Below are 27,588 nucleotides of genomic sequence, written 5' to 3'. Positions count from 1 at the left end.
TGGAACTCTGAACTCCAAAACTCCCTGAGCTGTAATACCGTTGCGCTAACTGCTACGCTACTGTGATTATAATACTAACAGTGACTCTTTGGCCTAAAATGGACTGGAGTGCATTAAGGCAGTTCCTTTCATCCTGATCAACCGTACCATTAACATGAACTGCACACCTAACGTTAAGTACAAGGGGCCTAAATATAGAGAAGTGCTCTGTGGCACTTCATAGATAAACTATGAACATCTGCAAGCACACAGCACAACAAGAGTGCACCATATTTCTTTTTACCCCAGCAGTGAGTTCTGTGTGTTAGTTAAGATATTAGTTGGGGCAAATATGTGAAAGGAGTATGAGAGAATATAACCAGTAATTTCCTATTGTTTTCCTGAATGTTGTTCCCATTGCAGCACCAAAAGAGGGCTGGACATAGGCAGCGTAGTCTATATTGTGTAAAAGATTCCTACAAGGGAAAGAAAGGCTACAAGGAGTTGAAGTAATCAGAAATGGGGAAAAGTTATAACTAAACTAAATGCAGATTAACAATCACCATTTACCTACATTTAAATTCTGCTTAATATCACCTGTGAATTTACCATTCTACTTATTGTAATTAACTTTTCAAACCAAGGTAAGGTGTCCAATATTGCCCATGAATAAGCCAATTGGATTTGGTGGAAGTCTGCCGTGACATCACGTGACAATGAATAACCCACACCTTCGAGTTCACGGCTCTTTAATAAAGTATAGAGTCGGATTGGAGAAGTTTATTGCTTAACCCTTCGTACCTTTCTTTTTCATCTTTACTAACGGTAGAGTCTCGTTTTTCTACATCTCTATCTCTGTCATGAGCGGCTACAGAGGAACTGCGCTCTGCCTCCCCTGGCTTCAGCCAAGGAGGTGGGGTTGGAAACGAAGGTGGCGTTCGGTGGAGTCGATTCCAAGGCTCATGAGGATTGCTAAAGCTCTGCATACTGGGGCCATCTTTGTGGCTGAACATTGTGTTGGATGCTGAAATGGTTGAGAAAACAAAAGAACAAAAAAAAATGTTTAAAAGGTCTGGCAGTTGACATGACGGTACTTACCAAGCAATGCATGCTGAGCTTAAAATGTATACATACTATTGGCAGCTGGAAACAAGAAGGGACAGATTACAGATTTACAAGAACATGGCACTCTCATTGCCGTCCAATTCTTTAAATGAATGTTAAGTACCACATGACAGCAGGAGATTACAAACAACATAATTAGTTTGAAAGGGTAGAATAGAATGAGGGAATTAAAAGGATTTTTTTTTAAATTAGAAGTTTCTTCTGCTTCCCGTGTCTGTCTTCACATACAAAGTCATGATGGGTCTCTGCTCCACACAGTTCTCAAGTCCCTCAGCCAATGCACTGCATCACTTTGAGAAGCCAACACTGTTCTCAGCAGGACAAACATGTCCTTGCACTACTTTCAGCCAGCATCCCTGGTGAGTGGGTACAGAGGAACTGCTGGCCATTTACCTACTTACTTTTCTGGGTTCCTGGTCTAATTAATTTAAGATCAACTATCACTGTTAATTAGTCACGTGTCCACAATCGTTCCAATATTACAGTCCACTTTGTCTTTAAGTCATCAGGGTGCGTTAAGTAAGTGGCTGCGTTAAACAAAACTTACAAGGATGTTGCCAGGACCCAAGTTAAACGGGAAGATTGAATAGGTTAGGACTTTATACCTTGGAACGTAGAAGACTGAGAGGAGATTTGATAGAGGTATACAAAATGATGAGGGGTATAGGTAGCTAAACAGCATAAATGCAAGCAGGCTTTTTTCCCATTGAGATTGGGTGGGACTACAACCTGAAGTCATGGGTTCAGGGTTGAAGGTGAAAAGTTTAAGGGGAACATGAGGGAAAACTTCTTCACTCAGAGGGTGGTGAGAGTGTGAAACGAACTGCCAACACATGTGGTGCGTGTGAGCTTGAATTCAATGTTTGAGAGAAGTTTAGATAGGTACATGGTTGGGTGGGCTCTAGTCCTGCTGCAGGTCGATGGGAAAGGGCAGTTTAAATGGTTCAACACAACTAGATGGGCCAAATGGCCTGTTTCTGTGCTGCACTTTTCTACGACTCTATAAAAATTAAGAACATAAAGTTTAATGTTATTTGGATTGAAAAGTGGGAAAAAAACAACAATAAATTGGACTAATTTCAACTCATCAAACACCAAATAAGATCTGAATTATTCTGGCCAGTCTGTAATGCTGATGAAGTTGAGCATATAAACAGAGCCACTCATCCACCTCTTGGGCCTGGCCCCACCGATTAGACCAACTGTGAATGGGACCCATCTTCATAGCCTTGCTCCTCTTAACTGAAGACACATGGCCAATGACACAATGACTACTCCATGTGCTCCAACTGGAATCACCAGCCTCAAGTTCAATCCAACATGGGCACAATAAAATGATTCAACATCTCAATTATCGGGTGAAGTAAGCATTCTTCCCAGAAGTGGCAAAATGAATCAAAATGGAATCAAATCAAAGACTCATCAAAGATTATATTCTGCATCTCCCATTCCATAACTATTTTATGTTATCGACAATTTTAATTGGGAGAAACATCGTAACACCTCAAATGTTATACTTGATGATTTTCTGCAAGTGTATCATGCAGGATTGCACCACAGAGCCATCTCACGCTGACATCAACAGCGACTACCTACAAACATAGACAAAACTTCTTAACACTGAACTTTGCAATGATCATTTACAATTTCATGCCGAGTTAAGCCAATTTCACGGGGTTATGGATCAACCACTTCACGCAAGGTCAAACGTAGACCAGAGTGAAGAATACTGGATGGTTGCCTTGCCTGTGGAAAGTCAATTGGATCATCACAGCAACCCAAAAGGTTTCAAGGTTATTTATCTTTTCCTAGACAAATTGCCAAATACGTTGAATTTTATTTCACATTTCAAATTCAGCTTTATAAAGTTGTTGTTCAGTGCTAAAGCACCAGACTACACAAGTGTTCAGATACAGCACCACTGCCATTCAGCCCTCTTCCTATCTGCCATCTGTAATGTTCAAGCCAAAAGTGTGATGGAATAATTGAGTGTGGGAATAACACATTTCAAGAAGCTCAGCTCCAAATCAGGCAGAACAATTTGCTGCATCAATGCTCCCGCCACTGTATTACATATCCAACCTCACCATGAAAATCACACGGAGGCTTCAGGGTGTGTGATCAAAAAGCTGTAGTCAGCAGCACAGGTCATGGTGGCATTGCTTCCATAAAACTACCACCACCAAAAAAAGCAAGAGATTCAACATCAGCAAAGCAAAAGCAATCTGGCGTGGACTTACGTTGTGATTTGGTGTTACTCATGTAATTACTTATCTAATACCCTCAATAGGATGTCACACAAATACGTTCAGAGCAAAATGGGGAATGTAATAATTGCCAATACTGTTCACAACATTGAACCAACCTAGAAAAAAAGGATCAGTTACCTCAGCCATCACCTGGAAGCCAAAACACGAATGAGTTTCACAGTAATCGGTTAAGTTAAGCTGCCAATTTTTATTTTCTGTACTGTGTCTGAAAAATAATCAGGATATACTCAAAACAAAAACAGAAAATAAGTCAATCGATTACTTTGAATCTCATTCATGTTTAAGTAACTTCATTGGTGTCAGAGTGAGGTGTCGTGCCTCATTACCAAATGGTCCATCCCCTGCTGTATTCTCTTCAGCTCACTGACTTTGTCCCCAATGCACTGCTGTCACAGGTTGTATGAAGCAGACAGCCCTCTCTTTCACATTTCGGTAATAAGCTACTACGTTGTGAACTAACAAGATGGAGGAAATTTAAACTGGGATTGTGCTTGAAGTTTTATCAATCTCCTGAAGAGCTGGGAAGGGCCAAGGGATGCTATACAATGTTTCTGCACCTTGAGTAAGGCGGTAAAGCCAGGATACAAATTTGAGATCATTACAAAAACAACATGGCTAAAACAAAAAAAAACTGCAAAAAATGTGTGGCAGAGTCTTTCAAGAAACGTTGTTTAGGGAACTCTCCAAGTCATGGGGAGTGGAAAGGCAGGCAGGCTAAAAGTGGGTTGGAGATCAGCACCTATATATCAGGCCTGACAGATCAGACAGATAGAAACACAGGAGCTGGCATTTGCTGGAATACAAAACAAAATCTGAGAGGTGCTGCTTAATGCGCTGACTTCCTTCAGCAGTTTGTTTTTCTCGCTGATGGATTAGGCAGCTTGTCCTGGGCTGTGACAACCAGGTTTTGGACATAAAATAGGAAAAGTTAAAATAAGCACTCTCAGAACACGAGAGGCTGAGCGTGAAGTGGCAGGACACAGAAGGAAGTGGGAGCAATGTCGAGGTTAGGAAGAAGGAAAGGTGCAATTCATTGCCTGTAGGCCTTAGTTCAGAACATGTCACCCCAGACGTAAAGTGGTTTGATCTTTTAGTAAAGCTGCGGTATCTTGCCTTTTAGAAACCTGAGCTTGGTGGCGGATCAGCTGTGAAACCTTGGTGATCTTTTAGATGCAAAAATTGAAGCAGAGACCAACAACGCCATCCTGTGCTGCACAAGACTGCTGCAATAATGTCCCAGCAGCACTGAACACCAGAGGAGACCGAAGGTGATCAATGTCATCAAATGGATTAGTCAGTCAGAGAGATCCCATTCACTCTCACAAACAAAACGAATACCTTGAGAGATGAAATAATTCTGACTCTCTTGACTTGCCATCACCTTTTGTTCCCTAACATCTTTTCAATCTGCCTTACACTTCAGTAATTGTACATTTCTCTCTATTACCATTCCTTAAGCTCGTTTAACATTCTTCTTGGCCTTTTCCCTGGGCTTGTTATTTCTCTATAGTATTGCTTCTCAGCATCTTCTTCTGTTCAATCTTTTCACTGTATCCCTCTTTCTGTTTCTCTACCCTTTGCCCATGAACTGGATTCCCCATTTCCTCACTTTTGTAATCAGACCCTGCCTCTATCACATTCATCTCACCACTAACATGGATCAGTTGTTTGCGTTAGGAGATGGTTAAATTTTAATGTATCATTTTATACCAGAAATCTACAATGCAAAGGACAAGGTGGAGACCAGACATCACTGTGCCTACATTAAATCACTATGAGGTGCACTTTATTTACCCCAAGTTACTGATGTACAACACCAGAATTTATCAACACAACCATTCTTAACATCAATGTTTTGTTGAAGTTCTTTTAATATTCGCCACTCAGTGAGTAGATTGAAATGTATACCTGGAGGCTTTGAGGATTAAAAAAAATGTTTTACAAATCACATGCCTCGAACGTTGGGGGCAATGGAGTATGGGTTATCTTAGACCGGTACATCCATGTATGAACTTTCACTGAGATAAACAAAACCCTGCCCCACTGGGGGAAAAAAAACTGCACTGTTTGTCAGTTTAATCCTTCAAAAGTCCCTGTTTATTCTGATAGTTCAAATGAATTTTCCAAAGGTTGATGAGCGGGTGGAAATAGACACTTCAAGTCAGACATTTGATCTGAATTTACCAATAGGACAATCTATAATGGCAATATATATAAAAGAAAACATTTATGCAAGGGCATCAAAGGTTTAGTGCTTGAAACAAGTGCTAAAGAGAAAACCAAATCTAATCTAAGTGGTGAAATCCAATTAGAGAACTGGCCATGCACATGATTGATTACTGCAGGGATAAACTGTACAGTGTTGATTACCTCAGAACCTTCAGGGGCATTTGAATTACTTTTGGAGAAGTCAGAAAATCCATTGCTTCCAACTCATTGTTAAGAGCCCCTCCAATGGTTTATTTGGAAAACATACAACCTATTATAGAAATAAACCATAGTCTACTACGTCTAATAATTGCTGGCTAGGTTTTGGTGCCTTGACACACACCCAACAAATAGCAACTTGGGAAAGATAGACATGGCATGCACAAATGTGACATTTTTATCTCAGTTTTAGTTCATTGGCATGGATCTGGTTGGCTATTGCACATTTAAATCGCCCTGACTATGTTATCTTTCACAGTACTGGGTCAGTACTGCCCACATATCAGCCAAAGTATCACTTCTCAAAGTAAAACATGAGAGAGTCATACAAAGAACCGAAAGGACAGAAATACTCACTGATTGAAGGGTTCCCCAGTCCACCAAAGGCGCTGTTACTTAAGGATCTCAGACCAGTCAAACCACTTGGTCTATTAAATGGCTCTAAAAAAAAACCAATATGTGTCCACAAGTTACACATTTGATCAAAATCGTTTAAACTAAAAAAAAAATCTTTGTGGTTTTAAATGCTATGCAAAGTCATCCCCAGACTTAACTGAAGTCATATTACAACAAATTAAAATGGCCACTGTGCAGTAATTGCCAATGACATCAGCTTAAGATAGAGACCAGATTCTGTTTCCTGAAAGAGAACATTCATAGTGGCCTATTCTCAAGAAATAGAATGCCTCTTGAACCTTGGGCCAATTTATTTTCAATTTTCTCTCCTTTAAAAAGTAATACTTAATCATCAACATCATTATGTGCCATGTGGTATGATGTGGGTGATCATGGTCTTTGACCATGATTGTTCTTGGCAAATTTTTCGACAGAAGTGGTTTGCTATTGCCTTCTCCTGTACAGTGTTAGATAGTAGGTGCCAATATCAGCATGGGGAAATGTCTGGTATCCGATCATACCTTTATTTGGAAAGACTTTTTCCCTCGCACTGAGGAAAGAAATTGTCAGTATGTGCGCAATAAAAATTACCAGCCTAATTCTAATTCAATAATGCCATATATACTAAAAGCTTCAACAAAGCCACTGAACAAGACAGAACAAATGATTGAGAAAAGGGTGTTAAAGGATTCATGTAATTGATTTATGAAAGAAGCAAGCTCATCAATGCTGTTTGCCTTCAAAAGCTGCTTTAAGCCCAGTACGATTTTATACAGTTGTTATAAAGCCTAAATGCCAATCAAATGCCACTGAACTATTCTGACGAGCTGGTAAAGAATATGATACGGTTTGCTGTATGTCTACGTACAGGTACTCGATCTGTGCTATTGTGAAAAATGCGGAGATGATGGATAGCAATTACATGCAAGGCTTCTAAAGTGAACAAGAACTTGGAATTGTGTTGAAATTTCTGAAGCAACAGCAGCCTCAGACTATTTTCTTCAGCAAGGACATTTATTACGGTACTTGCACTGTACGTATCACTTCATGGAAATCACTGCGTGTGTCACACTTTCAAGCCCTCTGTCCTCTCATTGCAAAAAATAAACTCACGAATTTTAAGGACTTATGTGAATAATGTCCCAACATAATTTTATAATTTCAGAGATCTGTTTCATCCTAACTTTCCTGGTAACATAGTAACAAACATTCCCAGAGACACACAGCAACTGTCTGTGTCCTTGGCATTGTTTTTTTAAGAGTACTGGTCATTTAACATGTAAGAATTTATTTGTTACTACAGGTTGAGCAAACCTATTTGAAACGCTTGGAGCTGGAAGTGTTTCAGGTTTTGGATTTGCATCTATATAATGATATATATTGGGGATGGGACCCAAATCTAAACACAAAATCTATTTACATTACATACACAGCTTATTCACATACTCTGAAGGTAGTTTTACAAACTATTTTTAATAATTTTGTGCATAACACAATAATGTGTACATTGAACCATCAGAAAGGTAAGCTATCACTGCCTCAGTGGACTGTCAGTCCATCATTCTCGACTCTGCATTTATCTGCTAGCCTTTGCTTTACACTTGTTCATCAGATGTATGTACTGATGCAGACATTCAGCAAGTTCGATTTTCATCAGTGTTGACATTGGCAAACTCATCAATAAATTTCTCTGCTGGTTCATGATCAGCAGATGCGTTATCAACACAAATTTTTAGATATTTTGTGTCATGCCTTTTTAAAATTTCTGCAATCTGCCTGCTGAATATTCACAATTACCTTTAATCTTCAATTCGTCTGATAGACCTTTGCTTGTTTCATGATTAATATACTGCTAAGCGGCTTATGTTCACTCTGAGTCTGACAAATCCACTCTTTCAATACACGATCGAGATCTTCATTTTTCGCATTGTGCAGTGTTTTTCTATTTTTCGTTAACTTGGTTCCTTCAGGTTGTCAGACCTGGGGAGGTTGTGGTGATAAGCTCCCACTATCTATTAAATGCTCCCAATGGCATGTGTCTCAAATGGTCTCTGAAAACCAAGCCCAACTCTTGGCCTTCACATGTGGTTTAGCTACTAAGCCTGGCGGAACCTTCTACTGATGGGAGTAGGTTACTGGCACCTTAAAACCAGCCACTTCAGGCAGATGTGGCTCCTCAGCCTTGACTAGCAGCTCATCCAGAAGGAAAACTCTGATCTCAAACCTCTGCTGCCTTGCAGCTATGCCCACTCATGGGGAAGGCTTCAGGAGTAAACTCTAAAGAAATATCTGGAACTGGAGTCCCTAATGCAGTCCTACGTTGAGTTCAGTGATGACTGGCAACTCTTGTGATGCTGCTGGTGCCAAACTGTTCTGTTGCTCCTTTGGATTCATCAGCTTTGTGGAGAGGGGAGCCTGTTGCATGCTCTCCATATTGTACTGCCCTGGCTTGCGTATAGGCTTGCAAATCACTTTGACAATTGGCACACAACATCCATGGACGACCCTGACCAACAGAGGCCCCATTAACTTCTGTTCGTTACATATGCGAGGTCACTTCTCAAAACTCTCTGTGGAGCACAGAGCCTTTGCATTGCCTGGGAACTTCCCCAGTGCCTTGTGGAATGTTCAATTTATTATGTCATGTCAGCACTCAAAAGAAATTTGTATTTCAGAGGTTTCTGGATTTTGCAATTTCAGATAAGGGGTTCTCAACCTGTATTTGTAATGATAGTATATCACTTGCATTGAACTAATTTCCTTTAAAACTGATTGTACTAATTGACTCATCTCATCCACATTATCCCTTCCAAGGTAAGGAAATTAATTCCAGAATTCCTCTTATTAGACTGTTGCATGCATTAATCTCCATGCATTGGGCTCTACACAACAACATTTGCTTCCTCCCTGTTCAGTTTCATCATAATATTACACCTGACTTCAGCTTTGTGTCTCTGAAGAGAAAAGAGGCTCATTCTGTTCCGTTCCCTCAGCTGCACACTATTATTACTGTTTGCTCAAGGGGAATGTGCTAAGATGATCTACTCCTGCACAAAATATTGGTTAGCTGCCTTGTATGCCTTGGACGTCTTTGATTAAAGTGACTGGTGACACCAAGAAGCAACTTGAAATGCCTAAGACTGAGCCACCAGCCCTCACTAGCTGTTGACAGTGCCATGGCCATGGCGGATTTTGACAGGTGTCTGCATGCCAGTCCTTGGCAAAACTTCTTCATTGCCCGCCTGATATGTTGCTTGGTATCCCTCAAAGGATAAAAAGTGCATCTGTTTTCTTGCAGTTAAAGCAGCAAACAACAATCACTAGTTGAAACCTAAACCTTTGTTTATAAACGTAACCTCATAAAAACCCACGCTTCCTATTCGTAATAAAGAAAATATAGAATGCAAGAGACATTTGGATGGGCACATGAAAATGGCATGGAATGAAGGGATCTAGACTATGGGAAAGCAGCTGGCATTAACTTAGATTGGCATTACAGTTGGCATCGACATCATGGGATGTCCCTGTGCTGTACAGTTCTGTGCTCTACATAGGACCCTATACAACTTGTATAGGCTTATTTACACTTGGAAAACCAAGCACAAATTGGGGAGTATTTTGGAGAATATTTCTGTCTGAGCCACAAACCTAACACTGAGCTTTTGTTCTCCTGTCACTTTAATTCTCTGTCCTGCTCTCTCTTGGATCTTGACCTCCTACTTTTCCAATGGAGCTTGGCACAAATGTATAAAACAGAACTTCTTTCCACAGGGTACCGTGAGATTGCTCTGTGAACAAGCAGAGATTTGATGGGCCGAAGTGGCTTCCTTCCATGTCAGCAGTAAATAAAGAACAGGCAATGAAAAGTTACCACATTCTAGTTTGCTCAAAAGCAGATGGTACAGTGAGATGTCACACAATAGAGGGATCAAGGCTCAAGGATAAAATTCACTAGCCTACATGATACGTTGCATTTGGTCAAACCAAATGAACCTATATTGGTTCCAGTACAGAACAAGGATTACACACATGACATAATGTTGTCAATGGCACCTGCATCATGAGAAGATCATATGTGCTCTGTGGCTGCTGGCCTTGAGAGGGAGAGAAATGAATTCCATTGGTCTTTTCCCAACACACAACCTCGTTGACAGAAAAGCATAATATATTGAAAATATCTTCAAGCTCCTATCAGAAAGGGGTCCCACACATAAACATTTATCACCACATTAAACTTGATATCTGTTGCAAAACAAAGTCTTTCTTGACAGGAGGTGCAATAAGTAACATATTGCAGTGAAAAGATACTTATTAAAATGCAAACCTCTCACATAATACTCCTCGCTGATGAATATGGGCATGTGGTGAGAATCCTCTACCTTCCCCTCCTCCCACACTCCCTCTGCTCTGTCTCCCAGTAATAGTCTGTTCTAAGTAGGCTGCTTATACAACACACCATGTCTGATCATAATTGGTTTGTACATTAGTGGTTTCCACCAAAACGTCCCTCAACCCCTGTCACCTTGTCGATCCCAAACCCCTGGATCAATGACAAAAGCAGAGAGATACTTGCAAGATCTTAGGAGAAATCAACCAGCAATTTGCCTTTACGTTACAGATGGGAATTCTAAAGAGCATTAATGAGGAAATGTGGGAGAGGCTTCAGGTCCAGAACATATAATCAATTAGGTGAGGTTAAGAGATGGTGTTAGATGAACTGCTGAGGTCAAAGCCACAGTGCTAATGATGAGATGTATGTCGCTTGACGCAATAAAGTCACTGCAGTGCACAGTGGGCAATCGCTTTGCCATGGTAACCCACTCAACCCCCTGGTGATAGTGCTTGCCTGTGTTTGCAATCATCATCTTGAAGCACTAAAGATAACTGGGACTTTCACAAAATAGTAACAGCCCAAATTAAATGATCTAAACATAATGTTATGCATTAACCCTTCATTCATTTCAAAGAGCATTAGCAACGTGTGCTTTACATGTTTAAGCTGATGGCATTCTCATGAGAAATTGAAGTATTTATTATTGGGATACTTCAATTCTTTTTAAATCATAAAGTAGTCACAGAGTTGTACCACAGAAAAGTAGGCCCTTTGGCCCTTCACATTCATGCAGACCTTTATGTCCATGTACACTAATCCCAGTTGCCCACATTACCACTATAAATGGTTCATAAACAGTAATTGCATCTGATTCCACCATCATTTGTCCAGCACATCCAAATATGAACAACACCATCCTGCACAAATCGGAATTGAACATTACTATGTGCTATGCAATGGCCAAGTACAATCTTGGTCCCTCCATCTCACCTCACTTCTTCCACTTCAACTATCTGCACAGTAAGTTATTATCCTGGTGAGTCCTGAAGGAGATGTACTGTGAAATAAATCCCCTAATCTCCACCTGACCTGCCCCTGAACCTGACCACAGAGGCTGACAGGAAATCCAGGCCCATCATCTCCTCATTGTTAAACCAGATTTCTCCTGGTGCAGATGAAGATCATCTGCAATGAAAATTCAGCAATGGTTGTCACTGCCACTGTCCTGCTCTGAGAACTAAGAGCAGGACACCAATAACCATTAAAAGCCATGTGAGAAGTCATTGGAACATAAAAAATATAAGACTGTTTTACGAAGACAAACTGTTGTGGAACTGTAAACTGTCAATTCCATCATCTACGTCCATCTGGATACCATTGAATATGCAGCTGGATCTCATCGTGAACTCGTGCACTGTGCTTAGTTGAACTGAGCATATGGCTTGACTCACCTGGACAAGTTGCTAACATGTGACTCAGCTCCGATTTTGAACTCACTTGATTTCTTGAATCAAACAAATTAAACTCCCGAGGGTGACCACCTCTTGATGGGGTGACTAAGTAACTGGCTTGGTCACCCCATCAAGCTCCAATAAACTCCAAAGCAAATCGACCTTTCTACATGCACATCTAACCCTGACATTGATAATTGAACTCCTCTCCCAACGCAAGTCCTCTACATATCCTGACAACTCTTAACATCACTTAATAAATCATGAACAACACAAGTCGATGTTTCAGGTCGAGGCCCTTCATTGGGATTGATGACTTCAAGTCAAAGACTCTTAATTTGCTCTGTTCCTCTTACAAAAGATGTGGCCTGACATGCAGAGTGTTTCAAAACCTTTTAGATTCGACCTTAGATTTCCAGCGTATTCCGGTTTCCTCATTTTCATAATCAATTTTTGGCAATGTCTAAAGATTCCCTCATAGAAGGGAAAAATGGGATTTTCTTTGTACAGTGTCATGATAGTACATAGAACATAGAGTGGTACAGCTTAGGAAAAGGCCCCTTGGTTGTGCCAAACTAATTAATTTCATTATCAATGCCCAACTAAGCTTTTCCCTCTACCTAAGCAATGCCCATATCCTTCCATTTGCTGCACATTTATGCACCTATCTAAGAGCTTTATGAACAACTCTGCCACCACCCTTCAGCACATATCAGGCAAGCAGCACTCTGTGTAAAAAAGGAACATGTCCCACACATCTCCTTTGAACTTACCCCCTCTCACCTTAAATGCATGGCCCATGGTATGAGACATTTCAACCCTGGGAAAAGATATGCCTATCTACGTCTGACATGATCTTACAAATCTAAACAGATCTCCCCTTAGCCTTCGCAATTCCAGAGAAAACCCAAGTTTGACTAAACTCTCTTTATAGCGTATGCTCTTTAATTCAGGCAGTACCCTGGTAAACATCTTCTGCACCCTTGCCAAAACCTCCACATTCTTCCAATAATGGAGTGACCAGAACAGAATGCAGTAGGCTAGGTTCACCCTATTTAACGTTTTATGGAACTGCAACATAATTTCCTGACTCCTGAACTCAATTCCACAACAAATAAAGACAAGCATGCCACAGGCCTTCATTACCACCCTATCCAACTGTATAGCCACCTTCAGGGACCTACTGTCTTTGACCCCAAGATCCCTCTGCTCATCAACTTTCTTCAACTACTTTCTCTTTTTATTTGACCTACCGAAGTGCAACATTTCACATTTGCCTGGGTTAGACTACATTTGCCATTTCTCTGTCCATATCTCCAACTGATCCATATCCCGCTCAATCCTTTGCCAATCTTCTGCACTATCCACAATACCACCAACCTTCACATCATCTGTAAACTTACTAAGCCACTCATCTAAATTTTCATCCAGTTCATATATACAGTCGGCCCTCTGTATCCACGGGTTCCGCATCCACGGATTCAACCAACTGCAGATCGAAAATGTTCCAAAAAAAATTCCAGGAAGTTCCGAAAAGCAAAACTTGAATTTGCTGCGTGCCGAGCACTACACTGAATCCACATGAATGAAATACCCTGCAGTAGCCTCCCGCCATTTCACAGATCCTCAGTCTCTCTCCAGCACTCGTTGTTTGAGCATTATTCGCCTCGCGTCTTGTTCGTTCGCTACTTGTGTCGTGAGTGAGAGGAAGGAGTTTAAGGCTAGTAAGGGATGGCTGGCTAGCTACGTAAAGCGCTACAGCCTCAAGAACTTCAAGATCACGGGAGAATCGGCATCGATGCTGAGGCAGCATCAGCGTTCCCAGAAGAGCTACGATGGTTGTGTCTGTACTGAACATGTACAGACCTTTTTTTTCCCTGTCATTATTCTCTAACAATACAGTATAACAACTATTTACATAGCATTTACATTGTATTAGTTATTATAAGTAATCTAGAGATGATTTAAAGTATACAGGAGGATGTGTGTAGGTTATATGCAAATACAACGCTATTTTATATAAGGGACTTCAGCATCCGCGGGGGGTCCTGGAACCAATCCCCCGCGGATGTCGAGGGACGACTGTATAAAAGTCCCCACTCACTTCCGGTGTTTGTACGTTCTCCCTGTGGGACTGTCAGTTTTCTCCAGGTGCTTTGGTTTCCTCACACAGTCCATAGATGTACAGGTTTGTAGGTTAATTGGTCATTGTAAACTGGCCCGTGATTAGGTTAGGATTAAATCAGGGGTTGCTGGGCAGTGTGGCTCTAAGTGCCCAAAGGGCCTCTTCTGTGCTGTATCTCTAAATAAATAAATCAAACGTTCCTTCAGGCCCTGGGGACTTATCCACCTTGGCGTTCTTTAAGAGAGACAACACTATCTCTTTTAACTCAGAATGCCCCAGCACACTCCACACTTATCTCCCAACCTCCACATCCTTCTCCTTAGTAAATATGGATATAAAGTACTCATTTAGGACCTCACCCACATCCTCCGCCTCCGGGCAAATGTTCTCTCCTTTATCTATGGACAATCCTACTCGTTTCCTCGGTATCCTCTTGCTCATAAAGCATGCATAGAATGCTTTGGGATTCTCTTTAATCCTACATGCCAAGGACTTATCATTGCCTCACCTGATATTCCTACTTCCCTTCTTGAGTGCTTTAAATACTTTCTACGTTGTGCCAATCTTCCAGTTATTCATTGGAGCGAACATTGCCAATATTGTTAATTATATTACCAAACATACTGGAACTATTAAGCTTTGCTAACATTCAGCTTCTGCTCTGGATTTTAGTTCAGCTGCTTCACTGTTGACAGTCAATGTTAAACTCAAACAAGAGTATTGGTAGCCATCTGTGTTCGCTTCTTACATATTCAGATCCAATCACTTCAATGAATTGAATATGTGAAAATAACGCAACCAGCAACTAATGCTCTTCCATGGGCTGCTAGCAATCAAAGAATAAATTCTTCCACAATATTGTATCACAGTAATACAGCCTGATGAAATAATTATATTTCATACAAATCACATGATCGAGCAACTTCACTCATTTATTACCCTCAACCCTGAATCTGCTGACACAGATCGGGAATGAGTCCACCAATATGAAAGGACACTTGGCAGAATAAACTGGGTTTCGTGAAATCTCTAAATAGTAAGCTAGGAACACACGATAATCACAAATCATGAAGAAAATTTGACCTATCTTTATAATTCCATCAAAGTTGCACATTCAAAGTCCTACCTTGAACATTGCCCTGTGCACATCATAACTTGACGGATATGCCTGTGACAAATAACCCATTAGTAGTTTGGTATCTTTCCCGTAACACCACCTAAATGATACAGGTTGTAAGTGCAAAGAAGTATCTCACTGACATTTGTTAAATACTCTGGCTAAGCTCAAGAAGTACCTCTGCTCCTGTAAGGAAGAATCTCTGACTGGGGAGAGTGGGTTTGCATGAAGTACAACCACCTTTCAATACAATGCATATTCCTCAAAATGCTGGCCCCACCCAGGGAAGTCACTTCAGTGAAGGAAGTAGATGAAGGGGCTGACACCCGAGTCAGACACAGGCATGAGTACCTTGGCACTCTCTATACTCACACCGCAAAAGGAAAGCGTCAGAACACTTACAAACACTGACCTATAAGCCATTATTGGAGGAGTCAGCGCCAGCTTTATACCTCATATCTTTGCCAATATATTATTTATCATTTTTACAAGCTTTATATTTATTTTAATGACCTTTCAAAAATCTACCTGCTCAAAGCCATTTGTTGGTGATGCATATATTGAGCACTATGAGCTCAGCAGAGCCACCAACAGGCACTTCAGCAGTACTGCCATAGTCAAATTATTCAAGAAACTTGTGTGCTCTTTTTAAATAGATTGGGTTAGATAGAGTTGACGTGGATAGGCTTTTTCCATTGAGAGTAGGGGAGATTCAAACAAGAGGACATGAGTTGAGAGTTAGGGGGCAAAAGTTTAAGGGTAACATGAGGGGGAATTCCTTTACTCAGAGAGTGGCAGCTGTGTGGAACGAGCTTCCAGTAGAAGTGGTAGAGGCACATTCAGTATTGTCATTTAAAGTAAAATTGGATAGGTATATGGACAGGAAAGGAATGGAGGGTTATGGGCTGAGTGCGGATCAGTGGGACTAGGTGAGAGTAAGCGTTCGGGACGGACTAGAAGGGCCAAGATGGCCTGTTTCTGTGCTGTAATTGTTATATGGTTATATGGGTGCCACCAGCTAGACCAGCATTTAATGCTCATCCTTAATTGCCCACAAGAAATATGCAGGAAGTCACCTTGCTGAATCTTGCACTCTTGCAGGCTGTATGATAAATATACTCCTACAATGATGACAAGGGAGCAGCAATGGAAGCCCAAGTATTAGAATGGTACGAGGCTCAAAGGTGAAGATGCTCTGATGGCTTTGTGCTTCCTCGGGGCAGAGACCACTGTGTGAGAGCTGCTGATGCAGAATCTTGCAGATGGCACGCACCGAGGCCACGCTCTTCTTTGGTTGTTGTTTGGTATGGATGGTTTCAGCGCTGATCAGGGATGCTGCTTTTACTGAATGGTGTCGAGCAATGAGGTACTACACTCATCTACACACATGCAGTGCATGCCCTCACTGTCCTGACTTTTACCCTGCAGAGGTTTTAGGCTATCATAAGTTGGCTCATTTGCCTCAGGCTTCCCAGCTCTACTGACAAGATTATGATGTTCATGAGGTTGAAGAAGGGTGGGGGGGGGGGGGATGTGGGCGTGTGTGTGAGAGACAGAGAGAGAGAGAGATTTAATGCAGTTCCTGCCCAATGACAACCACACCAATTTACGTTCATGATGGTGTTGAACATCTAAAGGAAGTGAAGCAATTCTCTCTCATTGGGGGCCATCACTTCCTCCCGCTATTGTGGCACAAACTTTCAACCCAGGTCTGAACATCGCACAGATCTTCTGTGCAGAGACAGAGACTCTGTGCAATAAGAGTCTCTTGATACAATAAAACAAGTTGCATTTGCAGCAATCATCTCCACGTGATCTTGTGATGGAGCAATAGTCGTTCCTGGAGTAGCTGAAGACGGCTGAAACCAGAACCTTTTCAAACAGGTCTGGGTGTCACCAGCAAGAGCAGCATTTAATGCCCATCCCTAATTGCTCACCTTGCTGCATCTTGCCCTGAAAAGCCCCTGGGGCCGAGATGATTGACGTCCAACAGCCACAAATATCTTACAAGGCAGAGCTTCGTCTTTAGCATCCACTGGCTTCAGTTTTCACTGACTGCTTGGTGCCATGCTCACAACAAATGTTGCTGTGACATCCAGACAAGTCACTCCACCCCCTGATCTTTCGCCAGCCCTGAAGTCAGCTTGGTTCTGTATGGGGTAAAGGCTGTGATTATATGGAACTGAGTGGTCCATGCCCAGATCATCAGTCAGCAGATCACTGGAGTGTAATTGTCACTTGATAGGACTGCTGGAGGCCTGGGCCATCAACGGCTGAGCTTTGCTATTGATGAGGATATTCGTGGACCCTCTTCCTCCCATTCGCTCTCTGATCATCCTTGGGAGATGTGGATAAACCCTCAGAGCCCTGGTTGAATGCAGTCTGGGGGAGGGCAAATGGTATTTTATTGGTAATTTACAGTAATTGTTTTATGTCTTGCACTATACTGCTGCCTCAAAGCAACAGACTTCACTACATATGTCAGTGACAATAAACCTGATTGTGGTTCGAACTCACTCTGCCTATTCCACAGAGCTTTGCAACTGAGGAATCAGAAATGTTTATTAAAAAAAAGAGCACAAAAATGGTGAGCTGGTGTTCATGGGTTCACTAACTGTTCAGAAATGTGATGGCAGAGGGACAGATTGAGTTCTCAGTTGTAGCTTCACTAAGCTGAACCGTTGTAATCTCCAGGACTCTTTGATGGTCCTCCTGGTGTCCATCTACTCCCACTGCATCTGGGTTAACTGCGCACTTTAACGATGAAGCGAGAGTTTCGAGTGTCTGCTTGATGGGACTTTGGCATCATTGGCAAGGGTAAGGAGTACAGTATGGCCATAATTGCCCTAGAGATCGTAATCGTGAGCCACCTTCTTCAGCTGTTGCAGTCCCTCTGGTTGAGGTCTTTGCACATTGCTGTTGTGAGGGGAACTCCAGGATTCCAGTGGAAGGTCAGGATGGTGTGTGGCCCAGAGGGGAATCTGCAAATAGGGTGTTCCCGTGAAGCTGTCACCATTCTTGGTGGTTCAGATGTCAGGCTTGTGAGTTGTGGGGTGTGTTCCAATATGTTCTGGGCATACATTACAGGTAGAGGAAAGGGCTTTGGACGTCAGGGGGTGAGTCACTACCAATAGGAAACCCAGCCTCTGATCTCATTTGAAAGTTATCTGGCTGGTTCAGTTGACCTTCTAGTCAGCTTTAACCTTTATTATGTAGGAGTTCAGGTACCCAGTGATGCCAATGCCACTGAATTTGTTGGTTAGATTTTCCCTTGTCAGAAATGGCCATTTTGTGGACTCTTCGGTTGCATACTGTGGGGCAACAGAATTCTGCTGACCATTAAAAACAATTCGCCCTCCTCCAGACCACATTCAACCAGGGCTCTGAGGGTTTACCCACATCTCCCAAGGATGATCACAGAGTGAATGGGAGGAAGAGGGTCCATGAATATCCTCATCAACGGCAGAGCTCAGCCATTGATGGCCCAGGCCTCCAGCAGTCCTATCAAGTGACAATTACACTCCAGTGATCTGCTGACTGACGATCTGGGCATGGACCACTCAGTTCCATATAATCACAGCCTTTACCCCATACAGAACCAAGCGTTGCTTCAGAAGAGAACGAGCAGTTCAGTACTGAACAATCTCATTTACCATTGCTGACAGGATTTCATCACATGCTGGAGCATGCATGAAGTCTCTCACCCTAGGTTCCCATCAATACCGATTTTCTTGTTGCCATAGAGATAATCAGATGAACTTCCTAGGTCAGATTCTAAACCAAGGGATTTGCAACTGTGTGAGAGTCTTCATTTAACCAATCACATTTCCCTGCTCCAAGGGAAGCTTGCAGGACATGGGGAATAACTCTTGACTACTTCAAGGAGCAAATCAAACAAAATATCAAGATAACGTTCAGAAAACAGCATTTTTCAACATGCTTCGCATTACCACTTTATAGAATTATTGGAGTGGGGGATAGTGTGTTCCGACACAACCACATCTCATCCAGTCACTAGATAAAGAGTCACAAGATACTGCAAGATGCTGGCATCTGGAGCCATATTATAAACTGCAGGAATTCAGAAGGCCAGGACACAGCATTGGTGCAGGCACAGAGACAGTCAAATTTTTGGCTCGAAACCCAGCATCTGGACAGAATACAGAGAGGAGATAGCCAGTATAAAGAGATGGGGGCTGGCAGATCCTAGTAATGAAGGGATACATGTAAAAGACCCTGTTCCCTTTCTAATTAACTGCTGACAGTATTGATGTGTGGTAGGGAGGCCAACTGGTGGGACTGAGTCATTTGGTACAATAACAGCGTGGCAGACTGTCAAGGGTTGATAACTACACCCAGCTGTGCTTTCTGCACCGGTTCCCCAGCCGCTATCACAACCAACTTGATCGATACTCCACCTACAATCTTAAATATTCACTCGTCTGCTGTGGTGCATACCACAACCTAAATGCATGGCATTACGCATCCAGGCTACTCCCCAGCCTCGACTAACAAGATGGACAAAAGGAGCATGGGAACACCACCATCTTGCCTTGGACAAACGTAGCTGTTTCTTGTCATCAATACAACTAAATATTCTGTACCTCGCAACCTAACGTTGCTACTGGAATATCTTCTCCAGATAAGACCACAGAGGCCTCAGGGTTTCAACTCACTGCCACCTTCTCAGGGTAGTTAATGATGTGCAAAATAATGCCGGCCTGGTTAGCAATGTCTGCATTCTGTAAAATCACTTTTAAAAAAAAAACAAATTACACTAGGCAGCCAGCTGAGGTTTTCCAAAAATTTCCAAGGATTTGTTTCTAACTCTAAAAGGAAGCATTCTTCACACCATAAGAAAGCCTCCAGATGCCTCACTCCTTGGACCTGTGGAAATGTTTGTTGAAATTGCCAAAGCGGTAACACCAGCTTGGTCTCAACAGCGCCATCATCTGACACTCTATGCCACTGCAGGCCATCAGCACAGATGATCAACCCTTTGCTCCCACCTTGCCACAAACACCATTTCTGAATGTAAACATGGGTAAATCACACGGACAGTTTATCTAGCAAGGTTCATTCTGTGACTCTCTGACTGAATGTATGTAAAATATTTTTGAGCAGTCATAGGAGGGCCAACATGCATGAAGATACATTATTTTTAAATGTAATTTTCTATCTGTAACTGTCTAAGGCAATTCATATAATTTATCAGGTTTCTATCCACTGATGAACAATTTAAATGAGACATGAGATTTACATGGAACTGTACACTTTTAAACAGAGTATTATTATTTTACATTACACAGTCAGCAAGACCCACAGAACTATCTGCACCAAATGTGGACTTTCAGTCCAATGTACACTTTGGCAGAGCAGGCATTCCTTGCTGGGAATTGCTTCAGACAGTGAGCTGGCTACCCGAGAGTTCCCCACAGATTGGCCGTGCCATGATTACCTAAGTGAGCAGCCGGACTCAGGAAGCTGTTGTGATGAGGCGAAGGTCCAAAGGGATTTCCAGTTGGATGTGTGGTGCCTACAAACAAAGAGCATGGTTAGTTTTCTGCCGGGTTCCTCCACGGAAGCACTTTGCACGTGACCCATTCAAACTGCATCAGTCTGCACCCGGCCTGCAAGAACTGCCTCACAAAATAAAGCACAGCATAAACAGTCACCTCTTGAAGATGTAATGGAGACTCTGTGTGAGTGTGTGAGCATGCGTGTGGCATTATAGTTACCTCTAAGCACATCTGTATTTATCTAATATCAAGCTGTGAGTTTAATTGCAGGATTGATCCATGAGAACATAAGAGATCAAAATAGGTGCAGGCCTTATGGCCTCCTCAAGCCTGCTCCACTAGTGAATAAGATCAAAGTCAATCTGACTGTGGTTTCAGCTCCACTTCTTTATTCTCTATAGCTATTGACTCATTTAAGAATCATTCCTTCTCAGCCTTGTTTATAATGGCCTTCAACAATTCACAATTCTCCCTGAAATTTCTTCTCATCTTCATCTTAAATGGTTGACCCCATGTTTGAAAATGATTTCCTTGGATCTAAATTTCCTTGTTTGTGTATTCATCCAAAAAATTACATTTAAAATCGTTGGCAAAAACAGGCTCAACCTCCTCAACCTTATCTCACAAGATGTTACAATGAAGCTTCGCTGACCTGCCTCTAGTGCAAGCATTGTTGTTACTTTTCGCGCCTTGGCAGCATCTTTGCTGTTTCTTTAGCATCTGACTGTTTTTTACAAGGCCGAGTTGCTAGCTTGATGTTCAACCCAGCACAGATGGAAAGCTTGCAAGGAGCCGGCCGGATTCGAACTCGAGACAGTTTGCCTCGAAGTCCAGTGTTGATGTCACTACATCACCAGCCGGAGCAAGTACAAACATATCCACCTTTAAATAGAGACCAAAACTACACTGTACTCTATGAGCTGTCTCACCAATGTTCATGCTGTTATCTTAAGACTTCTGTACTTTAAAACTCTATCCTTGTTGCTATGAGGGCCAACATTCCACTTACATTCCTAATTGCTGTATCTACATCCAGGTTAGTGGAGTATCCCACCTCCCCTTGTGAAACATTTTTTCAGAATTCATCAGCTTGCTTGTGTTACCCATTTAAACATAAAGGCTTTTGGTCATTGAAGAGAATGAGAAAAGGCCTACAGGCAGCAGATAGAGAAACGAAGGCTCCGATAAGACAGGGAAGCAGAGATAGGTTCAGGAGACAATCAGGGAAAAGATGCATCAGTGGAGAAAGAGGGGGGAACAGACAGACAGAGACCAAGAGAAAGGGAAGAGATAAACACTCAGCTTCATGAATTTTGCTCCAAAATATTGGAGCTTTGATAGCCTTTCCCAAAGGATAAGCAGAGGAGTTTATAATCTTTAACGTGCTTTATGAAAAAGATACAGAAGTACCAGAAAACTCCAGGGAAGGCGATGTCGAGCTATAGGAAAAGAAAAGCCATAATTCAAAGGATCATAGACTCATATATCTTTCTAAATCTTTCCTATCCTACGTAGCCGTGTGCTTTAAAATGTTATTCGTGTACCTGTCTTGTCGATTGTTCAAGAGAAAAACTTGTCTTTATTTAAACACCTTCCAAGTACTTTCTTATATACATACTGCTGGTGGAACAACAAAGGAAGTTATCTCTCCTTTCTGCCCAAATTTAGCCCTTTAAGTAGATTCCTTGTGGTTGCTTTGTGTGTGCAAGTTGCTATAGCAGTTCAAGCAGGGGTGATTTCACTTCAAAAGATAGCTGGCAGTGATGCTGTCTATAAATATAAAGCATTCTTTACAGATCAGGCATTAAGAACATTGAATAGCTTTAAATGGAACAAAATAGTTATAAATATACATGGAATTAGTAGTTTAATTTTCCTTACAAGGACTTTTCTCTGCACAGGATCAGACTGGCGAATGCAGAGGAATGCACTCCTTGCTGAATGCCAATGGTGCCATCTAGTGGTAATTATACAGATAACAGGACCGTTGGTGTCACAGGGAAGCTAGCTCATGGTTTGATGGCCACACAGATAGAGCAGGCACTGGCAGCTTGTGATCCCCGAGAAGAGAATTACACAGCTAACATCTCTTCCTTACCAGCAGTGGAGAAAAGGGTTGCGGGCCGAGCCAGCTCATGAGGGTGATGGATAGCTCCAAACATGTTGGGCCCAGGGGGTCTGCTCAGGAACTCGGGCTTCAGGCCGAAGTCAAGTTTGTGCGGATCTGACTGTATCTGTTGCTGCAAGAAAAAAAGCACACACAAAACAGCCTGTTACCTTTCCCCTCGTTCAACCTTCCTTTCAAAAGTCTTTCCTATCTGTCCTGTCAGTGCCAGTGGGAGGAGGGGCTGGCACAATTCCAGCACACAATCTTTGAAAGAATACTGAAAAACAACACAATTTACTCAGCACTGACTCATGTTTTTCACTTAATCTTAATTCAAGGCTGCTGAAGTCGTCTAATATTTGGCAATAAAGGCAATTTTACGTTAACTCTGGTTAACTCTATATGCAGGTCCTCCAAGCTGTCAAACACGTGCGCTATGCACTGTCTGCACATACAAACAAGCGGCTGGCAGGGTGGCAAAATGGATTTTACAGCTGCAGTCGTCATCTGCCACGTGGGATCTTGGTTTATACTTGCAGTTCAGGTTACAAACAGTTCACAGAAATGGAACCCTGCCGTAAACTGCATTTGAGTTGTTTACTAAGAGAACACTTTGAGTTGTCAGGAGTCCAAGGAGAGGCTCCATTACTGTGGACGGGTGCATGGAGGCACAGCTCTGGGTCTGAAATCAGAGGCCAGACCAAGTCAAGCTAACGAAGTTCCTTCCATAAAGTACAGAAACGTCTTTGAGTTGAACTCACTGTTTTGTTACCAGACACAGCATGGTAACAGAAGTCTTCTGCCCAATGATCCTGCACCTTTCGGATACATTCACAGCGCACCCAGTCACGGGGAGAATATCCAAACTCCTTACAGAGAGCGGCAGAATTGAACCCAGGTCACTGGCACCTCAATAGCTTTATGCTAACCACTACGCTACCATACCACCTACATATCTCTGGACCATCAGCTTATACTACTCTCTAACAGTATCTTCCATAACTTAAAACAAACGGGATGTGGACGAAACAGTATAGCTCCTGATTGGGATGAGGTTCTAACTGCATAGCATTAAAATGAAACTGGGCACAGGATAATTTTTGTTGTGATGTTTTCTTTTTACCATTTTGTCATTTTCTTTGGCTGGAACCTGTAGAGATAGGTTTTCCACCACTGGGCCTCTTGGTGCAATGTGTCCAGGTCAGACAAAGTTGAATACATTGATACTAATTGCCAGCAGTTGTGAATCATCAGCATGGTTAAATATATGTAAGCAAGCACTGGAGTTAGGGTTAGTTACACCATTATTATTGTGGGATCAAGTTTTTACCACTTTAAACTCTATTTGTTCACTCCAAATTACCAGATGTCCAGAATAAACCCTTTAACCCTTTAACTGCCGGTTAACTGTCGGCTAACTATTACTTGGATTGCACTACCTGTATGTATAATCTATATTTTCATTTATATTTATCATTATTATTGTTATGAGCAGAGAGACAACATCTGCCAGAAGTAAATTCCTTGTATGTGCATAGGTACTTGGCGATTAAAGTCTGATTCTGATTCTGATTACTCTAAACTACAATGTACCTGAACTTTACAGCAATATGCCCAACTCCAACTGGGTGTGATTTCCCATATTAATGATTCCAGAATTCAGTGAAAAATTAATCCGGTGTCATGATGAGTTCCTTTCAAGAATTCACAGCCACTATAGACAGTATCACCATGATCCAAACTAATTCCGTACCGTTCCCCGAGCTACCAATCAGGAGTGACGTCAGCCCAGACTGGAAGTCCTGTGATGTTTAGCAGCGGGAATTAGAAGTAAAGTGATGAAAGATTTGATCAAGTGCAGCAGGGAGTGTGGAGGTAAAGAACATTTAAGAGGCTGAAGTGCCTCACTGTGCCTTATTTTGATTGTCGAAAGTAGCTTCCATTGTGATTGGTTATTTAAAAGCTGCAGCAGCTTTTCTCATTGGATAACTGCCTAGTGTCCAGTTGCAAATATCCTGTGTATATAAAATAGCACGTGAAAGGGGCTTGCTCTTTTCTTCCTTTAAGACATGACCATTGGGAAGGATTGATCTGCACACACTTTTAACTAAGTGTGTTTGTTCAATGTGCGTATGTCTGTTGAGTATTCAGCATTGTAGTGTCTGTAGCTTGGGGAACATGAAGATTTGGTCAAATTTTTACAGTTTGTAAATAAATAATTAGTGTACCTTTTCTCAGAGGGTGCTTTCTGTATCACTTGCCAGACCTGCGAACCTGACTGAACATTACACTCACAGTGTGTTTGGAACCTCCCAACCATAATGGACCACTATGATGGCCTTTTAGTACAATTCTGCAAATCACTATACACCATTGGTAGAAAGCTCTGAAACAGCTGGGAAAGCAAATTACAACAGGAAAAAAAAAGATACATAAAGTAGGGAGATGGACAATGACACAGTTGCAGTAAAGCCATTAGAAGTAAGACAGCTCTATAGGTTGCAGGTTAAAACATCCACTCCTCGCAATCAGGACAGCCCCTGCAACTCCCTCTTGAAAGGGGTGCATGGTGGAAACAGGGCAATTAAGGTAGCACTCATAAGTGAATTTACAACCATGAAACCCTGAGTGAATACTGACCTTGACTTTCTGCTGATGATGATATATCTGCCACGCTATGTGAACGTGCATGGCACACCACTTGCCAGGCTTCTGCAGAAGGAAACAAATTTAAAATTATAGTTCAACTTTCTTTACAACAACCTCGTGACAGTGTGAACTTTGGCTCACGCCTCCAGTAAAGAGGTCCACTCACACAGACTCCTTCGATTCCCCTCCATAAATCATTGTATTTCAAACCCCATTGTAAAAGCTGCTGACACAGGTTGCTACTATTACCCAGTGCAATCTACCCATTCCACATTCTGGTAACAAAACTCAACAAACTTCAAGATTGCAAATTTCTAGATCTTCAAGGTCATTAACATTTTTTAAAAATGAAGTGGGCAACTCATCTGACTACGTTAAAAAAAACACCTTTGTCCTAATGGACCCACTCAGCTTCCAATTGGCCTTCCTATTGCAACGTGTTGACATTTTAACATTCCATAGACCCCACACACTTTGTTCAGCAATGTTCTGATCCAACTTTCAATTCCTTCAACCACATCTCCACCACCCTTTTCAATGCACTGAGCAACACTCACTTGTTTTTTTAAAATACTAAAACACGTGATTCAAATTTCCTTGCAATGCAAATCACCATCAGTATTTTACTGCTCTGCTGTGAAACCACATCGATGCATGGCCCTCCCTAACAAGTGTCTTTTGTTTCAGGATGCGATTTAATCTGCTGTGCAATTCTAGCAGAAATCTTGTAAGACAGAGCAAGTGACTCCACAGGCAAAGTGACCGGTGAATTTCTAGACTGTCACAAAATGGCCTGAGAATACTCACGTGGTCACACTTCACTCTGTTTTCAATCACATAATTCTGAAATAAACAGGGCTTTGCAATCTAATTTCCAGCCATAATTTCTCAATCATTCACTTATCTTTCACTAACAGAAGGGACAAATGGAGAGATTATAATTTCAGACGAAAGATTCTTACCCTCAGCATTGGTCTGAATGGATCTGTCAACTGCAAATAAAGAGTGGCAGCTCAGTTACACGCTTGTCAGTCAAAGCATAACAATAATTGCAATTTTTATTACCTCGTTAGTCAGTAATTTAAAATGTTAACATTTTACTTTTAGATGAAACATTATTAGAAAATATAATCATCATCTTTTTATACAATTGTCTGACCTTCTGTTCTTCATTAATAATTTTAGGTACGGAGAACTCTTAAGGCATATCTCCACTGAACTGGATCCCTTCTGAATGCCCAAAACAATTCTAAAATGTGACCTCTACTGGAATCTGACTGAACAGAAAAAATTGAGTCTGTAACTCATTTTATTTTACGATTTTAGGTTGGGAATAGGTCCTGCTCAAAATTAAACTCAGCTTTGCTTATGGTGGAAATCTAGAGCAACACACACAAAACGCTGGAAGAGCTCAGCTAGTCAGGCAGCGCCTGGGGAGAGATATCATTCCTCTACTTAGATGCAGCTTGACTTGTTAAGTTTCTCCAACATTTTGGGTGTGTTGCTCAGTTTTGCTAAACCAGATTGGTTTTAATTTGCATGAATATTCACTTTAGCATCTACTGTTAATTCTCCCAGCACTTTCTTTCCAGGATCACAACCTAACTTAATGGTGCCAGTTGATTTGATCTCAAGTTGAGAATGACTATTCGACCACTCTTAGCTTACCAGACAAGATAATCAATTTAACTGGTCATGGTGCATTTTCATTTATATTTTTGATTCTAGTAATTCTCTCCCAAACTATCACTTTAGTTTGGTGCGAGGATTGTCTTCCTTGACACCATCCTACATTTGCCTTTACCCAGACTGAATAACCTCCCTTTATAAACTAAAACAAAATAATCAACGTTAAACCAACATTACTGCTTTACAGAGCTATTACAAGGGCAAGAGGTAACAGATGTGAGGAAGAGGAAAGAAGAGGTTTACATTTTAAAAGTCAGAAATTGGATCCCACTCTCCCTTCAACTCAACACCTTCAGTTTTAGTTTTCTTAATCTATTTGTATGCCTCGAATTTTACTAAAGGGGGGAGGGCTGGGTTTGCCAGTGACAAGTCATGAACAGATGCTTTCAGGCAAAGTTCAA

The 27,588-nt window shown here is 41.6% G+C and overlaps 1 protein-coding gene across 8 annotated transcripts in view; it reads right to left on the bottom strand.

Moving 5' to 3' along the window:
- auts2a (activator of transcription and developmental regulator AUTS2 a) overlaps window positions 1–27,588 on the bottom strand; it is a 1,126,933-nt gene that overhangs the window by 7,667 nt on the left and 1,091,678 nt on the right. For 7 of the 8 annotated variants that reach the window (XM_073053558.1, XM_073053562.1, XM_073053560.1 and 4 more), the window contains 6 exons: window positions 26,461–26,490; window positions 25,490–25,561; window positions 22,841–22,982; window positions 20,682–20,759; window positions 6,159–6,242; window positions 781–1,003 (listed from right to left, as the gene is read on the bottom strand). In XM_073053558.1, the coding sequence (XP_072909659.1) occupies window positions 781–1,003; window positions 6,159–6,242; window positions 20,682–20,759; window positions 22,841–22,982; window positions 25,490–25,561; window positions 26,461–26,490 (629 nt within the window). The remainder of the gene's footprint in view (window positions 1–780; window positions 1,004–6,158; window positions 6,243–20,681; window positions 20,760–22,840; window positions 22,983–25,489; window positions 25,562–26,460; window positions 26,491–27,588) is intronic. The other variant, XM_073053563.1, reaches the window with a different exon arrangement.

This window comes from Hemitrygon akajei, chromosome 8, assembly GCF_048418815.1.
Source record: "Hemitrygon akajei chromosome 8, sHemAka1.3, whole genome shotgun sequence".
Taxonomy (NCBI): Eukaryota; Metazoa; Chordata; class Chondrichthyes; order Myliobatiformes; family Dasyatidae; genus Hemitrygon; species Hemitrygon akajei.
Note: the sequence above shows the minus strand (reverse complement) of the source record. Positions and strands in the feature narration are given on the sequence as shown.